The 22,596-nt window shown below is 48.2% G+C and overlaps 2 protein-coding genes across 3 annotated transcripts in view; one reads left to right on the forward strand and one right to left on the reverse strand.

The window, feature by feature from the left end:
* Positions 1 to 22,419, reverse strand: part of LOC140106063 (uncharacterized) — a 44,230-nt gene extending 21,811 nt beyond the window's left edge. The window contains exon 1 of the mRNA XM_072130256.1: positions 22,165 to 22,419. Coding sequence (XP_071986357.1) covers positions 22,165 to 22,404 — 240 coding nt within the window. The 5' untranslated portion in view covers positions 22,405 to 22,419. The remainder of the gene's footprint in view (positions 1 to 22,164) is intronic.
* LOC140106053 (uncharacterized) lies at positions 621 to 20,886 on the forward strand. Of its 2 annotated transcripts, XM_072130236.1 has the most exons (5): positions 621 to 745; positions 5,814 to 5,922; positions 6,934 to 7,104; positions 9,876 to 9,981; positions 15,835 to 20,886. In XM_072130236.1, exons 2-5 carry the CDS (start codon positions 5,845 to 5,847, stop codon positions 17,475 to 17,477), a joined length of 1,998 nt encoding a protein of 665 aa, XP_071986337.1. In that variant the 5' UTR covers positions 621 to 745; positions 5,814 to 5,844; the 3' UTR covers positions 17,478 to 20,886. The 2 variants fall into 2 exon arrangements, with proteins under 2 accessions (XP_071986337.1, XP_071986338.1); XM_072130237.1 differs by lacking the exons at positions 621 to 745; positions 5,814 to 5,922; positions 9,876 to 9,981 and having other exon boundaries at positions 6,978 to 7,104.
* Positions 22,420 to 22,596: the final 177 nt, after the last annotated feature.

Genomic DNA, 22,596 nt, shown 5'->3' on the forward strand with positions numbered 1-22,596 from the left:
CTCAGTACTTACCTACGATTGGACCCCAGGGCTGCCCAGGGGTACCCCCCCAAAACGGCTCAGGGGGGGGGGGGAATAATGGGGAAAAGACCCCCCCAAAGGTATGTTAAATGCTGCAGTCGCGCTGACCGTGGCATTTAACGGGTTAAACACCCACGATTGGGCCCATTCCGACCGCAGGTGTTACCCGGGGATGTCAGCGGTAGATTACCTCTGACATCCCGCGACTCCCGATGCCGGTTCGGCTCCTGCCCGAGTACGGCGCTGAGCGCTAATAGCAGGAGCCCGCGCAGTACTGGTAGGGCGCTGAGTGCTAAGGGGTTAAAAGGGGGGAATGCATGTATTCATTCATTATGTGGGGGACTGTATACATGTAGATAATATGTAAATTGATTTGGGATACTTTTATATATGTATACACTGAGATTCGCCCAGTATAACAAATGACAAATAAGTGTATATTATTGGGAGGGGGTGACTGCACCACTGGGTGACAGCAGCTGATGACATAGCTGACATAGGTCACTGCTTGTGGGTGAACTTCCTGGAGCGGACAGCAGAGGGCGCGGCTGACACATTGAGCAGCGGCGGCCAATCAGGGAAGCGATGCCGCGTGACAGGGGGCGTCTACCACGCGCGGCTGTCACGTGCGGAGCCGGAAGTGCTGAGGCGCAGAGCGTCCAGGGGAAAGCGGAGAGTGCGCGTTACCGCCGCCACTGCCCCCGTGTGCACAGTGCCCGAGCAGGTAACACCGATATTCCGAATCCTCAGAGCAAAGTCCTGGACGGCCAAGTGTTCAATCACCATGGATATCCACCAGTTCCTCAACACAAGCAGAGCCAGAGCCCCCGACCACAGTGTCCCTGTATAATACAGCCGCAGTGTCTATATTACATCACAGTAACCCGTAACAGAGAGGGCCCCAGATACCCCCATAGGAGGGGCTGCCCCAGATACCCCCATAGGAGGGGCTGCCCCAGATACCCCCCCCCCCATAGGAGGGGCTGCCCCAGATACCCCCCCCCCATAGGAGGGGCTGCCCCAGATACCCCGAATAGGAGGGGCTGCCCCAGATACCCCCCCCCCATTGGAGGTGCTGCCCCAGATACCCCCCCCCCATAGGAGGGGCTGCCCCAGATACCCCGAATAGGAGGGGCTGCCCCAGATACCCCCCCCCATAGGAGGGGCTGCCCCAGATACCCCCCCCCCCCATAGGAGGGGCTGCCCCAGATACCCCCCCCCATAGGAGGGGCTGCCCCAGATACCCCCCCCCCCCCATAGGAGGGGCTGCCCCAGATACCCCCCCCCATAGGAGGGGCTGCCCCAGATACCCCCCCCCCCATAGGAGGGGCTGCCCCAGATACCCCCCCCATAGGAGGGGCTGCCCCAGATACCCCCCCCCCCCCATAGGAGGGGCTGCCCCAGATACCCCCCCCCATAGGAGGGGCTGCCCCAGATACCCCCCCCCCATAGGAGGGGCTGCCCCAGATACCCCCCCCCCCCATAGGAGGGGCTGCCCCAGATACCCCGAATAGGAGGGGCTGCCCCAGATACCCCCCCCCCCATTGGAGGTGCTGCCCCAGATACCCCCCCCCCATAGGAGGGGCTGCCCCAGATACCCCCCCCCCATAGGAGGGGCTGCCCCCAGATACCCCCCCCCCCCATAGGAGGGGCTGCCCCAGATACCCCGAATAGGATGGGCTGCCCCAGATACCCCGAATAGGAGGGGCTGCCCCAGATACCCCAAATAGGAGGGGCTGCCCCAGATACCCCCCCCCATAGGAGGGGCTGCCCAGATACCCCCCCCCCATAGGAGGGGCTGCCCCAGATACCCCCCCCCCCCCATAGGAGGGCTGCCCCAGATACCCCCCCCCCCCCATAGGAGGGGCTGCCCCAGATACCCCCCCCCATAGGAGGGGCTGCCCCAGATACCCCCCCCCCCATAGGAGGGGCTGCCCCAGATTCCACCCCCCCCATAGGAGGGGCTGCCCCAGATACCCCCCCCCCCATAGGAGGGCTGCCCCAGATACCCCCCCCCCCCCCCATAGGAGGGGCTGCCCCAGATACCCCCCCCCCATAGGAGGGGCTGCCCCAGATACCCCCCCCCCCATAGGAGGGCCGGCCCAGATACCCCCCCCATAGGAGGGGCTGCCCCAGATACCCCCCCCCATAGGAGGGGCTGCCCCAGAAACCCCCAAAAGAGGGGCATTCCCAGGTACCCCCATAGCAGGGGCTGCCCCAGATATTCCCCATAGGAGGGGCTGCCCCAGGTACCCCCATAAGAGGGGCTGCCCCAGATATCCCCCATAAGAGGGGCTGCCCCAGATATCCCCCATACCCCAGGCAGTCCTAGATACCTCCATAACAGTCCCAGATACCACCATAGGAGGGACAGCCCCAGATACCCCCAGAAGAGGGGCAGCACTAGATAGCTCTGCAAGATTGGCAGCACCAGATACCCCCATAAGTGGGTCATCCATCATATGCCTCGATATGATGGGCAGCACCAGATACACCTGTAATGTTGACAGCCCCATATACCCCTATAAGAGCGACAGCAGATACCCCATAAGAGGGGCAGCACCAGATACCCCCATAAGAGGGGCAGCACCAGATACCCCCATAAGAGGGGCAGCACCAGATACCCCCATAAGAGGGGCAGCACCAGATACCCCCATAAGAGGGGCAGCACCAGATACCCCCATAAGAGGGGCAGCACCAGATACCCCCATAAGAGGGGCTGGGCTATCTTAGTACCTAGGACAGTGACTGTACAGAGGTAACGTGCATAGTCATTGTCCTTGTCCGCCAATATGTACAGCCACCGCAGCCCCTAATGTGGACAGCAATAGCCCTGTAATAGGGACCACCGTGTCCCAGGACCAGGGTCAGCTCTTGTATCCCACATAAATGGACAACTGTGTCCTCACAACAGGGTCCTGTAACATGGGAAGCCACCGAAATGTGAGGACCTTGTGATCCCATTGGTAACCAATCCACTGGCCTCAGATGGAAAACGGTACTTGCGACCACTTGTGACCACTAAGGCACCTGATTGGCCGCAGCGATCACAAGATCCTCAGGAGTCAGGAGCCAAAACAGCCGCATCCTGAATTTCTTCTACTTTGCGACCCATAAGATTTACAATATGTCAACACAAGCTCACACTTTTCTCAAAAATGTTATCAATGAACACAAGTTTGTCCTCAGTTCTCAGCCCCCACCTTTGTGCTCCTTTACAGCTCCTCCCTCCTGCTCCTTCACAGCTTTGTCCACAGCCTGGTCAGATGACATCAGTGGGGGAGGGAGAAGCTGTACAGGAGCACACCGGTGGGGGCTGAGAGGTGAGGAGTCTGCAGCACAGACAAGTCACATGTTGTTTTTTTAAATGCATCCAAACCAAAGCCCAACCCCTGGGACTACACAGAGGATTCTGTCAGGGTGCAGGTTAAGTTATTACACACTATTATATTGTAATGCAAATGTTTAGAAAAGGCAGAGAGGCAGATGTGCACTGCAGGTGTCATGGGCTTCTGTAACCGGTCTTTAGTGAAACCTGGTGACAGGTTCCCTTTAAAAAAAAAAACAGAAATGAAAAAGGGCTGTGGGTGGTGATGAGCGGATCCAATGTTTGGGTTCAGCCACCAATCCAGCAATATGTCGGGATCACACGGCCAAAACTGTACCCAATCATCCAGTTCGTTCATTTAGCTAGGGTAAAAAGATGTTTAACCCTTTCAGGACCACATATTGTACCATATAATATTCTGTGCTGTGTACTGGGAAGCCACGCGATTTAATGGGGGGGGGGGGGGGGCTAAACGGTGAAAAAAGTGGCAATTCTGACACATTTTTCTGTTACGGCGTTCATGGCCTAGTTATAATTTGATAGATTGGACGTTTTGGGATGCGGTGGTACCTCACACGTTTATGATATATGTGTGTTAGGGAACTTTATATAGGGAACTTATTTTTTATTATTCTTTCAGGCCCCCGAGGAGGTTTCGGGTACCTGATCACTATATACTATAATACAACTGTACACTGCTCTATTCCTAGTCCAGCGATGGCAAACCTTATAGATGCAGAGTGCCCAAACTACATCCATAACCCACATGCTTTTCGCAAAGTGCCGATGCGACAATTTAAGCAGTAACTTATTACTCCCTGCTCTGTTACATGTTTAAAGAGAACCCGTCATGCAAAATAACCCCCTAAACTAAATATATTTTCATAAACTGCCATTAGAGAGCATTGCCTCTATCCCTTCATTGTCCCTCTACATGCCTGTAAACCTAAGCAATGAGGTCCTAAAGCTGTATGCAAATGACCTGTGAAATGTCCAATGAAGCATTAGCATATTCAAGCTGTCCACTCTATTAATGAGTGGGAGGCACAGCCACACCCCCAGTGCATGACTGACAGCCTGTATAATGATGTGAGGCTGTATAATGATGTGCTTCCTGGTGCTGGTGGCCACGCCCCCTGCAGCCTGTGTGTGTGTGTGTATAGGAGAGATACAGCAGCTCCAGGCAGCCATGTTATAGCAGAACATGTCAGGTACTTGTGTAGCTGATGTCACATGTGTATTAGGAGGATGCAGCATGTCAGCAGATGCAGCACACACACTAGCAATGCTTTACTATACATTACACACAGACATGAGCAGGGGGAGGAGAGGGGAGGGGTAACAGGGGTGACATCACTGCCTCTGACCATGTGACCAGCCTCATTTACATGATAAAGAATAGATAATTTTACAATGAATAATGTATGAAATAACTAGATAAAGGCTGGGATGGGATCCTTGTGAGCTGCTCCAACAGGTAGTAGTGACAGGACTAGTGGCAGAGACCTGATGACAGGTGTCCTTTAAATAGTATAGGCACCTGAGGACACCAATACAGTAGAAAGAAGGAGAAGAAGCTTTGGTTATCATTGTAGCTTCCTTCTAGGGCCCTGGGCTGCCTGGGACTGCAAGAGGCCTTGAGTGCTGTCTGGCGAACTCTGCCCTGGGGTGATGGTGCGAGTGCCATTGAGAGGGCTCTGAGTGCCACCTCTGGCACATGTGCCATAGGTTCGCCACCACTGTCATTCCTATCTAGGGTGTCATTCCTGTGTCCGTAGGATCTGATCATCTGGCACGATGGCGTTGCCCATGTGCGTCGCTGATCGCGCCAATTAACAGCAAGTGTCAGCCAACCAGAACAGAGCTGTACCGTATTTTCCGGACTATAAGCCTTAAAAGCCTTGGATTTCCTTGGAAATCCAAAGTGCGCCTTATAGTCCGGTGCGCCCTATATGAGGCAGCGGACCCTACTTACATAGGTCCCCGCTACCGGAGACAGCAGATCTCCAGCGGGAACTGCAGACCACGCGGCACAAACAACTTCTGCCGCGTGGTCTGCAGTTCCCGCTGGAGATCTGCTGTCTCCGGTAGCGGGGACCTATGTAAGTATTATATTCTTTACCTCCCCCCCGCGTTCCGCGTCTCGGCGTCTCGTCCCGTCGGGTCTCCGCTCCGCCCCCGGCCCTCCGCCACGCCCCGACCCTGCGCCTTATAGTCCGATGCGCCTTATATATGGAATTATTACATATATAAGGCGCATCGGACTAATGCGCCTTATATTCCGGTGCGCCTAATGGCCCGGAAAATACGGTACTTTCGGCTCCATTCTCTGTGTGATAAACTCATCTTATTGATGAGGGTCTCAACTCTTCCATCGCCGCCAACCTATAGCAAGCCATCAATGACCTTTCTATGGGTGTCACCACATTGGCTGATCTCCACCTTCTCATGTGTTCTGCTCTAGCTGTAGATGCTCCAGAAGAAGCCGCCTACACATGGAGACGTATCGGAGCCGGCTGACGGAGAGGATACTCAACATCACCTTAGAAATCATCTTCCTGCTGACCGGAGAGGTGAGGAATGCTGGGAAATGTTGTTGTGATCAACAACCGGTATCAGTAGGCCCCTGGGTGACAGAGCCTCAGTGGGCCCCTTTGCAGTGAACTCACATGGCGGCATTAAAAAATTCTGAAACTAAAACCGTCTCCTGTTCCCTAAAATATTTTCTAGTTTATTATCCAAAACAGCCCCATTTACCCCCATGGAGTCCTTATGTTCAGCCTTATGTGGGCCCCCCCATGAGCCCTGGACCCCGGCACTTGCCCGGGTATGCCCAGCACTGGCGCCGGCCCTGCAGAGAGATTCGGGACCTATGGGTCTACCATGTAATAAAGCTTCAGATACAGAAAAGCGTAACGGTGTCGCTGTGCTCAGCAATGACAGACAATGAGACTCCCACGCACGTGTTTTACCTTTGGGGGCTTCTTAAGGGGTCTCACCCTAAAGAAAATGTTTATAAACAAAGTTTATACATCATAAAAAATATGTTTCATATGTAATGTAGATAAATAGCAATAAAAGTTAAACAATTATTTCTGGCGCATCATTTGTGAACAGCACAACCACCACACAATTTTTTTCCATCCTACCACAGAAAAGCGTTAATAAAAGATAAAAGAAATCTAAACATCAAAATCCACTCATAGATCCAGGCATCGGGACCGTGGTATCTTCTTACATGTGTTATCTATGGCCTCCTTCCTTCTAAAATCAACTTATATATGCTAATGAACAGGAAGGGCTCTGGACATGTTACCAGAGCCCCTCTGTACTGTAGATTCCCAGGCTGTTTTAGTGTGCAGGAGCATTTCTACTTCCCACTGTGTAGTGAAACTTCCTGTGCTGCAGTGGGATTACATCAGGCTGAGGGGGAGACAGTGTAGCTACAGCACGGAGGGGCTCTGGTAACACCCCCAGGATGCTAATGAGCCTGAAGGTACGATTACACTTCTCTCCCGGCCAAAAGTGACTGTATTGGTTGAAATGTGTTTTTTTTTTTTTTTTTTATGTATTCCACTATGTAGGATTATGGGCCTGTGGAGAAAATGAATGAGGATGTGATGTGGAACAGTGAGTGTAGCAGTGATCAGAGACGCAGTATGGAGCCTCCACCTCCTTCCTTGAACCAAGACAAAATGAATGAGAAGAAGATCCTGGAACTTACCAACAAGGTCATAGAGCTACTGACCAGAGAGGTGAGTGCGAATATGCAAAAAAATAGGACAGGTCCTATACCTGCCGGGGTTTACGGCACGGCCGTTCAGCTCCCTATGGGGAGGGGTGGCCAGTGCTCACCCCCTCTCCTCTCCACCCGGCTCACGGCACATGTCTGCTCAAGCAGATGTGTGCATGGAGCCCTACACAAGGGCTCCTAACCTGTGATGAGCACAATACTAACTCGTATATTATACATTATATTATAGTGACTATAATGAATTATAAGTGAATTTTGCCTTGACCCACAAAGTCCATTTCTGTAAAATTAAAAATGCAGCATGTGTCGCTTCCCCGCTCAGGTCCCTGGAGTTCACCTTCTTCTTCCTCGTGCATGTAAGTGCATTGTCCGTGTATAATGCGCTGTGCGGGGAGTCACTAAGATCCTGCACCCGATATCCTGCATGTGTCGCTTCCCCGCTCAGGTCCCTGGAGTTCACCTTCTTCTTCCCGGTGCATGTAAGTGCATTGTCTGTGTATAATGTGCTGTGCGGGGAGTCACTGAGATCGTGTGCCCGATATCCTGCATGTGTCGCTTCCCCGCTCAGGTCCCCGGAGTTCACCTTCTTCTTCCTGGTGCATGTAAGTGCATTGTCCGTGTATAATGCGCTGTGCGGGGAGTCACTAAGATCGTGCGCCCGATATCCTGCATGTGTCGCTTCCCCGCTCAGGTCCCTGGAGTTCACCTTCTTCTTCCTCGTGCATGTAAGTGCATTGTCCGTGTATAATGCGCTGTGCGGGGAGCCACTAAGATCCTGCACCCGATATCCTGCATGTGTCGCTTCCCCGCTCAGGTCCCCGGAGTTCACCTTCTTCTTCCTGGTGCATGTAAGTGCATTGTCCGTGTATAATGCGCTGTGCGGGGAGTCACTAAGATCCTGTGTCCGATATCCTGCATGTGTCGCTTCCCCGCTCAGGTCTCAGGAGTTCACCTTCTTCTTCCTGGTGCATGTAAGTGCATTGTCCGTGTATAATGCGCTGTGCGGGGAGTCACTAAGATCCTGCACCCGATATCCTGCATGTGTCGCTTCCCCGCTCAGGTCCCTGGAGTTCACCTTCTTCTTCCTGGTGCATGTAAGTGCATTGTCCGTGTATAATGCGCTGTGCGGGGAGTCACTAAGATCCTGCACCCGATATCCTGCATGTGTCACTTCCCCGCTCAGGTCCCTGGAGTTCACCTTCTTCTTCCTGGTGCATGTAAGTGCATTGTCCGTGTATAATGCGCTGTGCGGGGAGTCACTAAGATCCTGCACCCGATATCCTGCATGTGTCACTTCCCCGCTCAGGTCCCTGGAGTTCACCTTCTTCTTCCTGGTGCATGTAAGTGCATTGTCCGTGTATAATGCGCTGTGCGGGGAGTCACTAAGATCCTGCACCCGATATCCTGCATGTGTCGCTTCCCCGCTCAGGTCCCTGGAGTTCACCTTCTTCTTTCTGGTGCATGTAAGTGCATTGTCCGTGTATAATGCGCTGTGCGGGGAGTCACTAAGATCCTGCACCCGATATCCTGCATGTGTCGCTTCCCCGCTCAGGTCCCCGGAGTTCACCTTCTTCTTCCTCGTGCATGTAAGTGCATTGGTGGTGACACAATTTGAATATTAAATCATGGGCTCAGTCCGAATCTTTCGGATCGTCCGACAGCCCCCCCCAATTTCTGTCGCATGAAAGCTGGCGTGCAGCATAATCCCCAGTTAAATACCTGTCACAGGGGTGCAAATCCCAAAAAATTTCGCAAGTCCCCCTGTGGATAGGGCCTAACTTTTCTTTGTGGGAAAACCCCTTTAATACCCTTTTTCCAGTGTCTTGTGTTCATTTCTGCTCACAAGGGCTTCTAATTTTTTGTGAACAAGAATTCATATTTATTATTTAACCAAAAAAACCTACATTATTAACACTCTGAAGTCATGTCATCACAGACATCACATAACCGGCCTATAAGGATTTCTTGTGACTATTTCCATGTACAATAATCTCATTAGTTTACAATCCCGGTATTTATAAACAAAAAGCTACATTTTTTATTTAAAGACCATCAAGTCATCAACTTTTCTAACATCCTTATAAAATTCTCTTACAAAAAGCAACAATTATTCAGAGACCGTGATATCATGATCTTATGGAAGGTCCTTATAACTCTCCAAACTCTGAATTTCATGCCGAGTTTCTTGTGACTCCATTTCTATTATAATTATTGGCCCTAATCTCTCATGTTTGGCACTTCCCTTCAATGAGCCCTTCTTGTCCAGGTACTAATACTAACGCATAGGGTGGGGGGGGGGCTGCTGCAATGACTTCCTCTTATTTTTAGGGGAGGCCTTATATTTGTAAGGGCTCATTCACACAACCGTCGGGGGGATGTATGTACGGCCACAAGCTTGCGGCCGTACATATGTCCCCCCACAGACAGCTATGGCGTACGGGCTCGGTACGGTGAGCGTAACCGAGCCGCAGACAGATAGAGCCTGAGCACATTAGTGTGAATGTAGCCTAAGCTTGAGTAAAATTGCACTAGGTCTTATTTTCAGGGATACAGTGTAGCAAGGACAGGCGATGATTGTATGTGATTGCATATATATATATAAAATATTAAAATGCTTAAACATTGGGTTCGATATGGACAAACAAACGTAGTGCTGCCCTTCTTCCATACTGTCCAGAGCAGGCCTACAGCTTTATGTCCATATAGTTATAGTGTGGATAAGCCCTGAGGTGTAATCTCTCTGGATGATGACTGTGTCTTTGTGCTTGTCAGGTTCCTATACGGTGTCAGGATGTCACGGTCCATTTCTCCATGGAGGAGTGGGACTACATAGAAGGACATAAGGACCAGTACAAGGACGTCATGGTCACATTACCAGGTAACAGCTCAATAAAAGGGGATAGGAGATTAGTGTCAGACTGTTAGATCTCCTATTGATGGGGGGACAGATGTGAAGGCAGCACTAGGCAGTCATGTGCACTCCAGTTGCTTTCCTTCTGCTGTAATTTTAAAAATGAGAATTTTGTGTTTAAATACACAGCAGCGTCGTGGTTAAAGGTGCTACAGAACCAGAGAGAATGAGAGTTCCCAGCACTTTACCTTTAAAGGGGTTTTCCTACGAAGAAACGATAGGCACTATCCATGGGATAGGGCCTAACAGTGCTGAGACCCCCACTGATCACAAAAGCGAGGGGTCTCCTAAGGTTCCAGGTACCTCCGTAAGACTCCCCATCGCTCCGTCAGGCTAATGGAGCAGACGGCTGCGCATGACCACTCTGCTCCATCAATCTCTATGTTCTGTTTTGCTGGCCACTTTCATCTGCTCCTCCCCATGTTCGATGCCTCTTCTCAGCATGTCATGTGACCAGGGTGATGTCATCTAAGATCCTGTTACATTTGCAATGTCTACCCCATGTATGTATCTGATCACATGAAATCACAGAACACCTCCATCGACTTCTACTTCAAGGAGACAGGGCAATGCAATTAACCAATTAATATGCAGGGATTGATTGGACTTACTTAGAGACATTGGACTCAGTTGAGTCGCATATAAGTTTACAAACTGATATTTTAAACTTGCAGCCATGGAAAGGAACCATTTAGGAACCAATAGGAGTAATGCTTTTTTTTTGGAGTTGTTAGTTTGCATGGCAGGTTCTCTTTAACCCCTTAACGATCTGCGCCGTAGCTCTACGGCGCAGAGGTATAAGGGATGTATGAAGAGGGCTCACGGACTCACGAGTCCTCTTCATACAAGGGTGGGGGTTTTTGCATATTGCAGAAAACCCCCACCGCTAATAACCGCGGTCGGTGCGTGCTATTAACCTCTTCATTGCCGCCGGCAAAATCTTTATTAAGATCGCCGCGCCCCCGAACGTCACCGGGGGGCGGCGTTCGGTTGCCATGGTAGCCTCGGGTCTTCGTTTGACACGAGGCTACATGGCTTCTGGAGATTCGTTACAATGAGCCAGTGGCTCATTGTAATGAATGTGCTGCAAAAATGCCATATATTGCAATACAGAAGTATTGCAGTATATGTAGGAGCGATCTGACCATCTAGGGTTAATGTACCCTAGATGGTCTAAGAAATAGTGGGAAAAAAAAGTTTAAAAAATAAAAAAAATTAATAAAATATTAAAAATTCAAATCACCCCCCTTTCCCTAGAACTGATATAAAACATAATAAACAGTAAAAATCACAAACATATTAGGTATCGCCGCGTCCCAAAATGCCCGATCTATCAAAATATAAAAACGGTTACGGCCGGCGGTGACCTCCGAGGCGGGAAATGGCGCCCAAATGTCCGAAATGCGACTTTTACACCTTTTTACATAACATAAAAAAATGAAATAAAAAATTATCAAAATGTCGCACAGACCTCAGAATGGTAGCAATGAAAACGTCGCCTCATTTCGCAAAAAATTACCCCTCACACATCTCCGTGCACCAAAGTATGAAAAAGTTATTAGCGTCAGAAGATGGCAAAATTTTTTTTTTTCTTTTTTGTACACATTCGTTTAATTATTGAAAATGTATTAAAACACAGTAAAACCTATAAATCTGGTATCACCGCGATCGCACCGAACCAAAGAATAAAGTAGGCGTGTTATTTGGAGCGAAGAGTGAAAGTCGTAAAAACTGAGCCCACAAGAACGTGGTTTTTTTCAATTTTTCCACATTTGGAATTTTTTTTCAGCTTCGAGTACACGGCATGTTAAAATAAATAACATTACGGGAAAGTAAAATTTGTTACGCACAAAATAAGCCCTCACACAGGTCTGTACACGGAAAAATGAAAAAGTTATGGATTTTTGAAGTTGGAGAGCGAGAAATGAGCCGAAAAACCCTGCGTCCTTAAGGGGTTAATGCCTTGTTTCACCTGCATTAAAAGCTCATGTTTTCTTCACAGTAAAATCTTCCATATGCAAGCACCCCCCCCCCCCCCTCAAATCCACTCCAGGCCTTTTATCTGATTAATTGAGAATGACATAATGACAATGAGCTACCCATAAACCAACCTAAGAGTCCATTGTCCAATTAGTTTTGGTCCCTTCGAAAACAAGGTGGTAGATGTAAAGGAGCTGAAACTCCTAAACCCTTCATCCATGTTTTTTTTTATTATGGATCTCCTCAAATGGAAGCTGACAGTCTGGACTTTGTGTCCAAGTACATTCTAGAACTATAAGAAAGGGGAGAATGCTACATTTGTTTCCGTGTCCAAATATTTTGGACCAAACTGTAAGCCGTTTGAAGATGCCGTGTGTCTATACATCTGCATCGCGTTCAGTATACATGTGCTATGTGCATCGCGTTCAGTATACATGTGCCATCTGCATCGCGTTCAGTATACATGTGCCATCTGCATCGCGGTCAGTATACATGTGCCATCTGCATCGCGTTCAGTATACATGTGCCATCTGCATCGCGGTCAGTATACATGTGCCATCTGCATCGCGGTCAGTATACATGTGCCATCTGCATCGCGGTCAGTCTACATGTGCCATCTGCATCGCGGTCAGTCTACATGTGCCATCTGCATCGCGTTCAGTATACATGTGCCATCTGCATCGCGTTCAGTATACATGTGCCATCTGCATCGCGGTCAGTATACATGTGCCATCTGCATCGCGGTCAGTATACATGTGCCATCTGCATCGCGTTCAGTATACATGTGCCATCTGCATCGCGTTCAGTATACATGTGCCATCTGCATCGCGTTCAGTATACATGTGCCATCTGCATCGCGTTCAGTATACATGTGCCATCTGCATCGCGTTCAGTATACATGTGCCATCTGCATCGCGTTCAGTATACATGTGCCATCTGCATCGCGTTCAGTATACATGTGCCATCTGCATCGCGTTCAGTATACATGTGCCATCTGCATCGCGGTCAGTATACATGTGCCATCTGCATCGCGTTCAGTCTACATGTGCCATCTGCATCGCGTTCAGTATACATGTGCCATCTGCATCGCGTTCAGTATACATGTGCCATCTGCATCGCGTTCAGTATACATGTGCCATCTGCATCGCGTTCAGTCTACATGTGCCATCTGCATCGCGTTCAGTATACATGTGCATATGTACAGTATACATGGGCCATCTGCATCGCGTTCAGTATACATGTGCCATCTGCATCGCGTTCAGTATACATGTGCCATCTGCATCGCGGTCAGTATACATGTGCCATCTGCATCGCGTTCAGTATACATGTGCCATCTGCATCGCGTTCAGTATACATGTGCCATCTGCATCGCGTTCAGTATACATGTGCCATCTGCATCGCGTTCAGTATACATGTGCTATCTGCATCGCGTTCAGTATACATGTGCATATGTACAGTATACATGTGCTATCTGCATAGCGTTAAGTATACATGTGCCATCTGCATCGCGTTCAGTCTACATGTGCCATCTGCATCGCGGTCAGTATACATGTGCCATCTGCATCGCGTTCAGTATACATGTGCCATCTGCATCGCGTTCAGTATACATGTGCCATCTGCATCGCGTTCAGTATACATGTGCCATCTGCATCGCGGTCAGTATACATGTGCTATCTGCATCGCGTTCAGTATACATGTGCCATCTGCATCGCGTTCAGTATACATGTGCCATCTGCATCGCGTTCAGTATACATGTGCCATCTGCATCGCGTTCAGTATACATGTGCCATCTGCATCGCGTTCAGTATACATGTGCCATCTGCATCGCGTTCAGTATACATGTGCCATCTGCATCGCGTTCAGTCTACATGTGCTATCTGCATCGCGTTAAGTCTACATGTGCCATCTGCATCGCGTTCAGTCTACATGTGCCATCTGCATCGCGTTCAGTCTACATGTGCCATCTGCATCGCGTTCAGTCTACATGTGCCATCTGCATCGCGTTCAGTCTACATGTGCCATCTGCATCGCGTTCAGTCTACATGTGCCATCTGCATCGCGTTCAGTCTACATGTGCCATCTGCATCGCGTTCAGTCTACATGTGCCATCTGCATCGCGTTCAGTATACATGTGCCATCTGCATCGCGTTCAGTATACATGTGCCATCTGCATCGCGTTCAGTATACATGTGCCATGTGCATCGCGTTCAGTATACATGTGCCATGTGCATCGCGTTCAATATACATGTGCCATGTGCATCGCGTTCAGTATACATGTGCCATGTGCATCGCGTTCAGTATACATGTGCCATCTGCATCGCGTTCAGTATACATGTGCCATCTGCATCGCGTTCAGTCTACATGTGCATCGCGTTCAGTATACATGTGCATCGCGTTCAGTATACATGTGCCATCTGCATCGCGTTCAGTATACATGTGCCATCTGCATCGCGTTCAGTCTACATGTGCATCGCGTTCAGTATACATGTGCCATCTGCATCGCGTTCAGTATACATGTGCCATCTGCATCGCGTTCAGTCTACATGTGCATCGCGTTCAGTATACATGTGCCATGTGCATCGCGTTCAGTATACATGTGCCATGTGCATCGCGTTCAGTATACATGTGCCATGTGCATCGCGTTCAGTATACATGCGCCATCTGCATCGCGTTCAGTATACATGCGCCATCTGCATCGCGTTCAGTATACATGCGCCATCTGCATCGCGGTCAGTATACATGTGCCATCTGCATCGCGTTCAGTATACATGCGCCATCTGCATCGCGTTCAGTATACATGCGCCATCTGCATCGCGTTCAGTATACATGCGCCATCTGCATCGCGTTCAGTATACATGCGCCATCTGCATCGCGTTCAGTATACATGCGCCATCTGCATCGCGTTCAGTATACATGCGCCATCTGCATCGCGTTCAGTATACATGCACCATCTGCATCGCGTTCAGTATACATGCGCCATCTGCATCGCGTTCAGTATACATGTGCCATCTGCATCGCGTTCAGTATACATGTGCCATCTGCATCGCGTTCAGTATACATGTGCCATCTGCATCGCGTTCAGTCTACATGTGCCATCTGCATCGCGTTCAGTATACATGTGCCATCTGCATCGCGTTCAGTATACATGTGCCATCTGCATCGCGTTCAGTCTACATGTGCCATCTGCATCGCGTTCAGTCTACATGTGCCATCTGCATCGCGGTCAGTATACATGTGCTATCTGCATCGCGGTCAGTATACATGGGCCATCTGCATCGCGTTCAGTCTACATGTGCTATCTGCATCGCGTTCAGTATACATGTGCCATCTGCATCGCGTTCAGTATACATGTGCCATCTGCATCGCGTTCAGTATACATGTGCCATCTGCATCGCGTTCAGTCTACATGTGCCATCTGCATCGCGTTCAGTCTACATGTGCCATCTGCATCGCGTTCAGTATACATGTGCTATCTGCATCGCGTTCAGTATACATGTGCCATCTGCATCGCGTTCAGTATACATGTGCCATCTGCATCGCGTTCAGTATACATGTGCCATCTGCATCGCGTTCAGTCTACATGTGCTATCTGCATCGCGTTCAGTATACATGTGCCATCTGCATCGCGTTCAGTATACATGTGCCATCTGCATCGCGTTCAGTATACATGTGCCATCTGCATCGCGTTCAGTATACATGTGCCATCTGCATCGCGTTCAGTTCAGACGTTTATAGCCGCATGGCCTCGTGAAGCTATGAATGTTTTCAGTACGTATATTCTGTGTCGACAGTTGTGGATATTCCAATGTTAAAAATGGTTATCTCCCTTAATTTTGACAGAGTCATCCATGGCTACCTATGAATTCTGTACATCACTTAATTTAAGGAATGAACACAGAGGGTCATCAGTGGTTAAAGGCTATCAGACAAACCATCGGGACACAGTTAGCCGGAAAGCAGCGTCCCCTGAGGCTCTCAGTAGTATTTGGCCGGCCACGGGTTTCTTAGAACAAGGCACAGCAATTGACTTTGAGCATGATGAAGATCATAAAAACTTTACACATAACTACTCGGTTACTTTAGATCATGCATATGCACTGCCTGCAGAGAACGACCCACTTTTGGTCAACGACACAACCTTCACAGACATTGGTGTTCCTGCACCCGCCACTCATACACCGCATTATCCCACGTTTAAAGAAGAACCAGAGTTTAACGATGTAGGAAGTCAACCATATGCAGATCTCCACACTCCGGCGGGTCTTATACAGTATAACACTGTCTACATCAAGACGGAATCAACGGAAGATAATCCTACGGACAGTGCCGCAGCTCCTACGCAACAATACCCGTATACTTATGTCAAAGTAGAACCGGAGTCGGGTGAACTACCCAATCTCACAGACACTCAAAATCCTACTCATGGGTCATTGCATATTAAGGAGGAATCCGTTTTATATGATGCAGACTATCTAGGAAACACAGCCACCTGTACACCCGTATACCATACACAACAAGACGCGGCTTATACTGTCCGAGAGCAAAAACCATCCGAAATTGAGATTTATTTACCCATGGAGACACAAAATACAACGAGTAGCAAGGATATCCGGAGGAAGCATAAAATGCCCGACAAGCCGTTCGTATGCACCGAATGCGGCAAACGTTTTCTGAGTAAATCAGGACTTTCCACCCACAGAAAAATCCACATGTTTCGGAAACTGCACACGTGTCCGGAGTGCGGAAAATCGTTTCTGAGTCACGCTCGTCTGGTAAGACATCAGAATATTCATTTCGGAGAAAGCGGCGGCGACGGTAAGTGCTTATCAAAACTGTCAACTCTCGCCGGTTCCCAAAGGGGGCACTCTAGGAAACCCCTCTACTCCTGTATCAGGTGCGGAAAACGCTTCACCAGCAGCTCGTCTCTCACCCGCCATCAGAAAGTTCACGGGCTCGAGAAACCGTTTGCCTGCTCCGAATGTGACAAATGCTTTTCCAGCCAATCAGAACTGGTCGACCATCAGAGATTTCACTCGGGAGAGAAAGCATTTTCCTGCCTTTACTGTGGGAAATCCTTCATTAAGACCCAAAATCTGTCGAAACATCAAAAGTTACACACCGGGAAGAATCCATTCTCCTGTATAGAGTGTGGCAAGCTCTTTACCAGTAATACCTACCTTATCCGCCACATGAACCTGCATACAAGAAAGAAGACGTTGTATCCTTGTCCGACCTGCGGGAAATACTTTAACAGTAATCTAGATCTGATCATCCACCAGAGGATCCATGCCGAGGGGAAGCCGGAGAACAGTTCTGAATGGCGCAACTGTTTCATCCGGAAGTTAGGCTTTGTTATAAACCAGAGGAATCACGCCAAGGAGAAACCTTACTCATGTCCCAAATGTAAAGAACGCTTTGTAAAGAAGATGCATCTTTTCCGACACCAAAAAATTCACGATGAGGAAAGGGCCGTGACCACATAGAGAGGCATTTCTTTGTTATTATATTTAAAATCTAATTACTGTATATACTCGAGTATGAGCTGGCCCATAGATAAGCAGACGCACCTAATTTTAACCACAAAAAACTGAGAAAATGTATTGACTCAAGTATAAGCCTAAGGTGAGAAATGCATTGGTTACAGCCTCCCCTCGCTAATGAAATGCCCAGCAGCCTCCCCTTGCTAATAAAATGCCCACTAGCCTTCCATCATTTATTAAATGCCCAGCAACCTCCCCTCACTAATGAAATGCCTGGCAGCCTACCCTCCCTAATGAAATGCCCAACAGCCTTCCCTCACTAAGGAAAAGGCCAGCCACCTACCCTCACTAATGATATGTCAAGTAGCCTCCCTCATTAATGAAATGTCCAGAAGCCTCCCCTCATCCATGAAATATCCAGCAACAACATCCCATCATTAATGAAATGCTCAGCAGCCTCCCCTCACCAATGAAATGCCCAGCAGCCTGCCCTCACTAATGAAATGCTCAGCAGCCTCCCCTCACTAATGAAATGCTCAGCAGCCTCCCCTCACCAATGAAATGCACAGCAGCCTCCCCTCACCAATGAAATGCACAGCAGCCTCCCCTCACCAATGAAATGCACAGCAGCCTCCCTTCAATAATGAAATGCACAGCAGCCTCCCCTCACTAATGAAATGCCCAGCAGCCTGTCCTCACTAATGAAATGCCCAGCAGCCTGTACTCACTAATGAAATGCTCAGCAGCCTGTCCTCACTAATGAAATGCCCAGCAGCCTGTCCTCACTAATGAAATGCCCAGCAGCCTGTCCTCACTAATGAATTGCCCAGCAGTCTCCCCTCACCAATGAAAAATGCCCAGCAGCCTCCCTTCACTAATGAAATGCTCAACAGTCCTCTTTCACTAATTAAATTCCCAGCAGCCTGCCTTCACTAATGAAATATCAAGAAGCAGGCTTCCATCACTAATGATATGTCAAGCAGCCTCCCCTCATTAATGAAATGTCCAGAAACCTCCACTGATCAATGAAATATCCAGCAACAACATCCCATCATTAATGAAATGCTCAGCAGTCTCCCCTCACTAATGAAATGCTCAGCAGCCTGCCTTCACTAATGAAATATCAAGAAGCAGCCTTCCATCACTAATGATATGTCAAGCAGCCTCCCCTCCATCAATGAAATATCCTGCAGCAACATCCCCTCACTAATGAAATGCCTTGCAGTCTCTCACACAAGGCCCCTCATTGTGTGTGTGTGTGTGTGTGTGTGTGTGTGTGTGTGTGTGTGTGTGTGTGTGTGTGTGTGTGTGTGTGTGTGTGTGTGTGTGTGTATATATATATATATATATATATATATACACATACTTAGTACTTATCTCTGGGGCTTCCTGCTGCTCACCCTCTCTCTCGGTTTCCTGTGTAGCAGAGCGGGAAGAGACGGGTCCATGCACACTGTTGTCATAGTGTGGCAACACCGCTGCTTCATACTATGTGTGCAGGCAGAGCGCATGGACCTGTCTCTACCTGCATAGCTACGCAGGAACCATGAGAGAGCAGAGGAGCTGCGGGGAGCACCACAGGTAAGTACTGTGTTTATTTTTCCTTTTATATATTTGAGCATACGCCGATTGGAGCTTTTTCAGGACTTGTACTCGGGTATGTACAGCATTTTATTAGATATTAGATTTCCTTCTTTTTTTCCAGTTTGGAAGTGGTCAGCCTAGTCTGTTGTTTACTGATAATTAGTAACCAAGTACTTTACTCTCCTAAGATGCTTGACATTAAGTAGTGTATTCTAGTTTCTTACTACTTACAGATACAGTTTTCGACAATTTGAAGAGAACATCTTACCATTTCTACCAACACCAAATGTTTGCTTCACAATAGGTATTCATTGGCTGGACATTGATTTCTGAGCAATTGTGGAGCCTATAGAAAAAATCTTATCTGTTCTAGAATCAGTGGAGTGACACCTATTAAACAATGTGTAGTAGATGGAGCTGGTAAAAGACTTTCTTTGAAGGGAACCCTAATGATGTGTCAGCTCACTAGAGACAATGGGGCTCATTTACTAAGGGTCCGTCGGGCGCATTTTTTGTCAGGTTTCCCGACGATTTCCGTTTTGCGCCGAATTGCCCTGAGATTTTGGCGCACTCGATCGGATTTTGGTGCATCGGCGCCTGCTTGCACGCGACAGAGATCAGGGGGCGTGGCCGTTGGACAATCCGCAGAATTTAAAAAAGAATTGTGTCGCAAGATCAAGCACTTACATGCACCGGGAAGAAGAAGGTGAACTCTGGCGGATCTCAGCGCAGCAGCAACACCTGCAGGAACTCGGATGCACGATCTTAGTGAATCGCCCTGGACCCGAATCCTCGCCGGTCAACGCACCGGGGGATCGCGACGGGACCGGGTAAGTAAATCTGCCCCAATCTCTCCCTCCGGCATCTCTGTGTAAGGAAAAGAAGGGGGAGAGGGAGTGCAGGAGCCAGGATCGGAGACTCGATACAAGTTACAATTTGATATTTTCCTTTCTGGGACTCAGGCTGAGGCATCTGGCAGGGAGCCAGGTACATTTTATACATACTTTATTTCAAACAACATATGACCAAAGCATATTTGGCATATACAGTACTATGTCTATAGACCCCAAAATAGCACTCAGGTGGCAGGTTCCCTTTTAAAGAGTGTCTTCTACCACCTCCATCAACTTGACATTGTTTAATAGGTGTCACTCCACTGATTCTAGAACAGATAGGATTTTTTTCTGTAGCTTCCAATGTTCCTCTGTCATCAGTGTATAGGGTAAGGGAATAAGGTTGGGGGCGCCGATTGTTGCTATGACAGTAAGGAGCCCACCATTGTCATTAGGTTACCCCTCTCACATTCACATAAGCTGAAGGTAAGTACAGTCTGCTGAACAAGCATTTGGCCTGCAGCTACTAAAAGGAGCACGGGGTACCTTTAGGCTTTTTGGGCAATGATGATTAGTAAGACTTGAGAAAGATTTACTGTAAAGAATAGGGGGTATGTTCGGGTCTTTGGTTTTCCTTAGAAGAAGCTGCTGCTGTGTATGTGTGAAATTAATATGTGGTGGCCATGTTATCCAAGAAACTTCTCGACAAGACATTGTCTGGTAAACTAGTCGGTGTGATCATGACGTTCTCAGTTTCAAAATCTCTCCCGTTGAATGCAATAGGAGGGTGTTGTGTCTTTTTTACCAAGGGAGACAGTGACAAGAAGCAACATCCCTCATATTCCAGGTGCATGTCGCTCGGAATAAAGGGAATGTTGGTCGAAATCCACATTGGTAAGGCCAAAAGCTGGATTGTACAGTATGTTTTTGTATTTTTGATAGGGCCATGAAATCATTAAGATATTTGCACAGCATAAAATTTATCAAAAAGTCAAACCTCATTCAGAAAACATATTCAAATACTATATATAGGGAAAATATAGTCTTTATTGAGCATACACGAATTTACAAATGTATCGGCACAAAAATGGAAAAAATTAAAAACTAAAATACAAATGCATGTGAAAAATGAAATGGGTAATACAAAGTAGGTTCGCACACAGACACCAATGAGCGGCACATATACATATGCAAACAGAGAGGTAGTAGGACCTGAGATATAATTACCATACCATGGGGTCGTGCAGTGCATGTTTCTAACTGTGGTATGGTAATTATATCTCAGGTCCTACTACCTCTCTGTTTATCTGTGCATATGTATATGTGCCGCTCATTGGTGTCTGTGTGCGAACCTACTTTGTATTACCCATTTCATTTTTCACATGCATTGTATTTTAGTTTTTAATTTTTTCCATTTTTGTGCCGATACATTTGTAAATTCGTGTATGCTCAATAAAGACTATATTTTCCCTATATATAGTATTTGAATATGTTTTCTGAATGAGGTTTGACTTTTTGATATATGGTATCTAGAGTGGGGATAAGGTTACTGTACCAAGTGTATTGCCCAGATCCCCTTTCTCTACACTATATTTATAACAGCATAAAATTTACTTGATGCTTTATTTTTTTTTTTTTTTAAATGGATTATATGAATAAATAAATAATACATAGTATTAATATTTTTGTATGCATTTGTCTAAATTGGGTTGAGTTTTGGGGCACTGGAAGAGTATGAAGGGACAGCTGACAATTTTCCTCCAACCTGGGTCTTCCAGTCCCTACAGTGGTCAAAGTTCTCTCACCCAAAAAGAGAAGCTCTGTCACCCTGCAGAAGGGTGGGGGGGTAGTTCCAATTCCTGTGTGGGGAGACGAAGGGCAACCTACCTCTGCCGGCTTCTACACTAAACATCGGCATCCTCATGCTGTCAACCTCCGGTTGTGCTTTAAGTAACTGCTCAGCCATAATGGATATGCTGCATCTCTGACCCGGAAAAGGGGCATATAGACACCGAAAAGACATTGGGGGTCATTTACTAAGGGGCCGAATTGCGTTTTTCCGACGGGTTATCCGAAAATTTTCGATTTGCGCCGATTTGCCCCCTGAATTGCCCCGGGATTTTGACGCACACGGTCAGATTGTAGCGCATTGGCGCCGGCATGCACGCGATGGAAATCGGGGGGCCTGGCCGTATAAAAATCTGACGGATTCAGAAAAACCACCGCACTTTTTTTTTTTTTTTTTTTTAAAGTGTCACTTCACACGCGCTTACCTGCACCCAGCGTAGAACGGTGAACTTCAGTGCACTCCAATGAACGTCAGCGCAGCAGCGACACCTGGTGGACATCGAAGGAACTGCCTTAGTGAATCCCGGCAGACCAGAATCCTCCACAGAGAACGCACCGCTGGATCGCGAATGGACCGGGTAAGTAAACCTGCCCCATTGAGAGATGCCGAGTCCATCCTGGTAAGTCACACCGAGCTGAGGCCTTTTGATGAAGCTCACATTCATGGTGCATTTATAATGACTGATGAACCAGAGTTCCCTCCCAGATTCTTCCGGTATCCATTCAGGTAACCAATACTTACAGTGAGGGGTAAAAAGTATTTAGTCAGCCCACAATTTTGCAAGTTCTCCCACTTAAAAAGATATCCGGAAGCATCCAATCAGGGCGTGCGTTTGTCCTCTCCTCCAATTTTGGGA

This window comes from Engystomops pustulosus, chromosome 11 (assembly GCF_040894005.1).
Source record: "Engystomops pustulosus chromosome 11, aEngPut4.maternal, whole genome shotgun sequence".
NCBI lineage: Eukaryota > Metazoa > Chordata > Amphibia > Anura > Leptodactylidae > Engystomops > Engystomops pustulosus.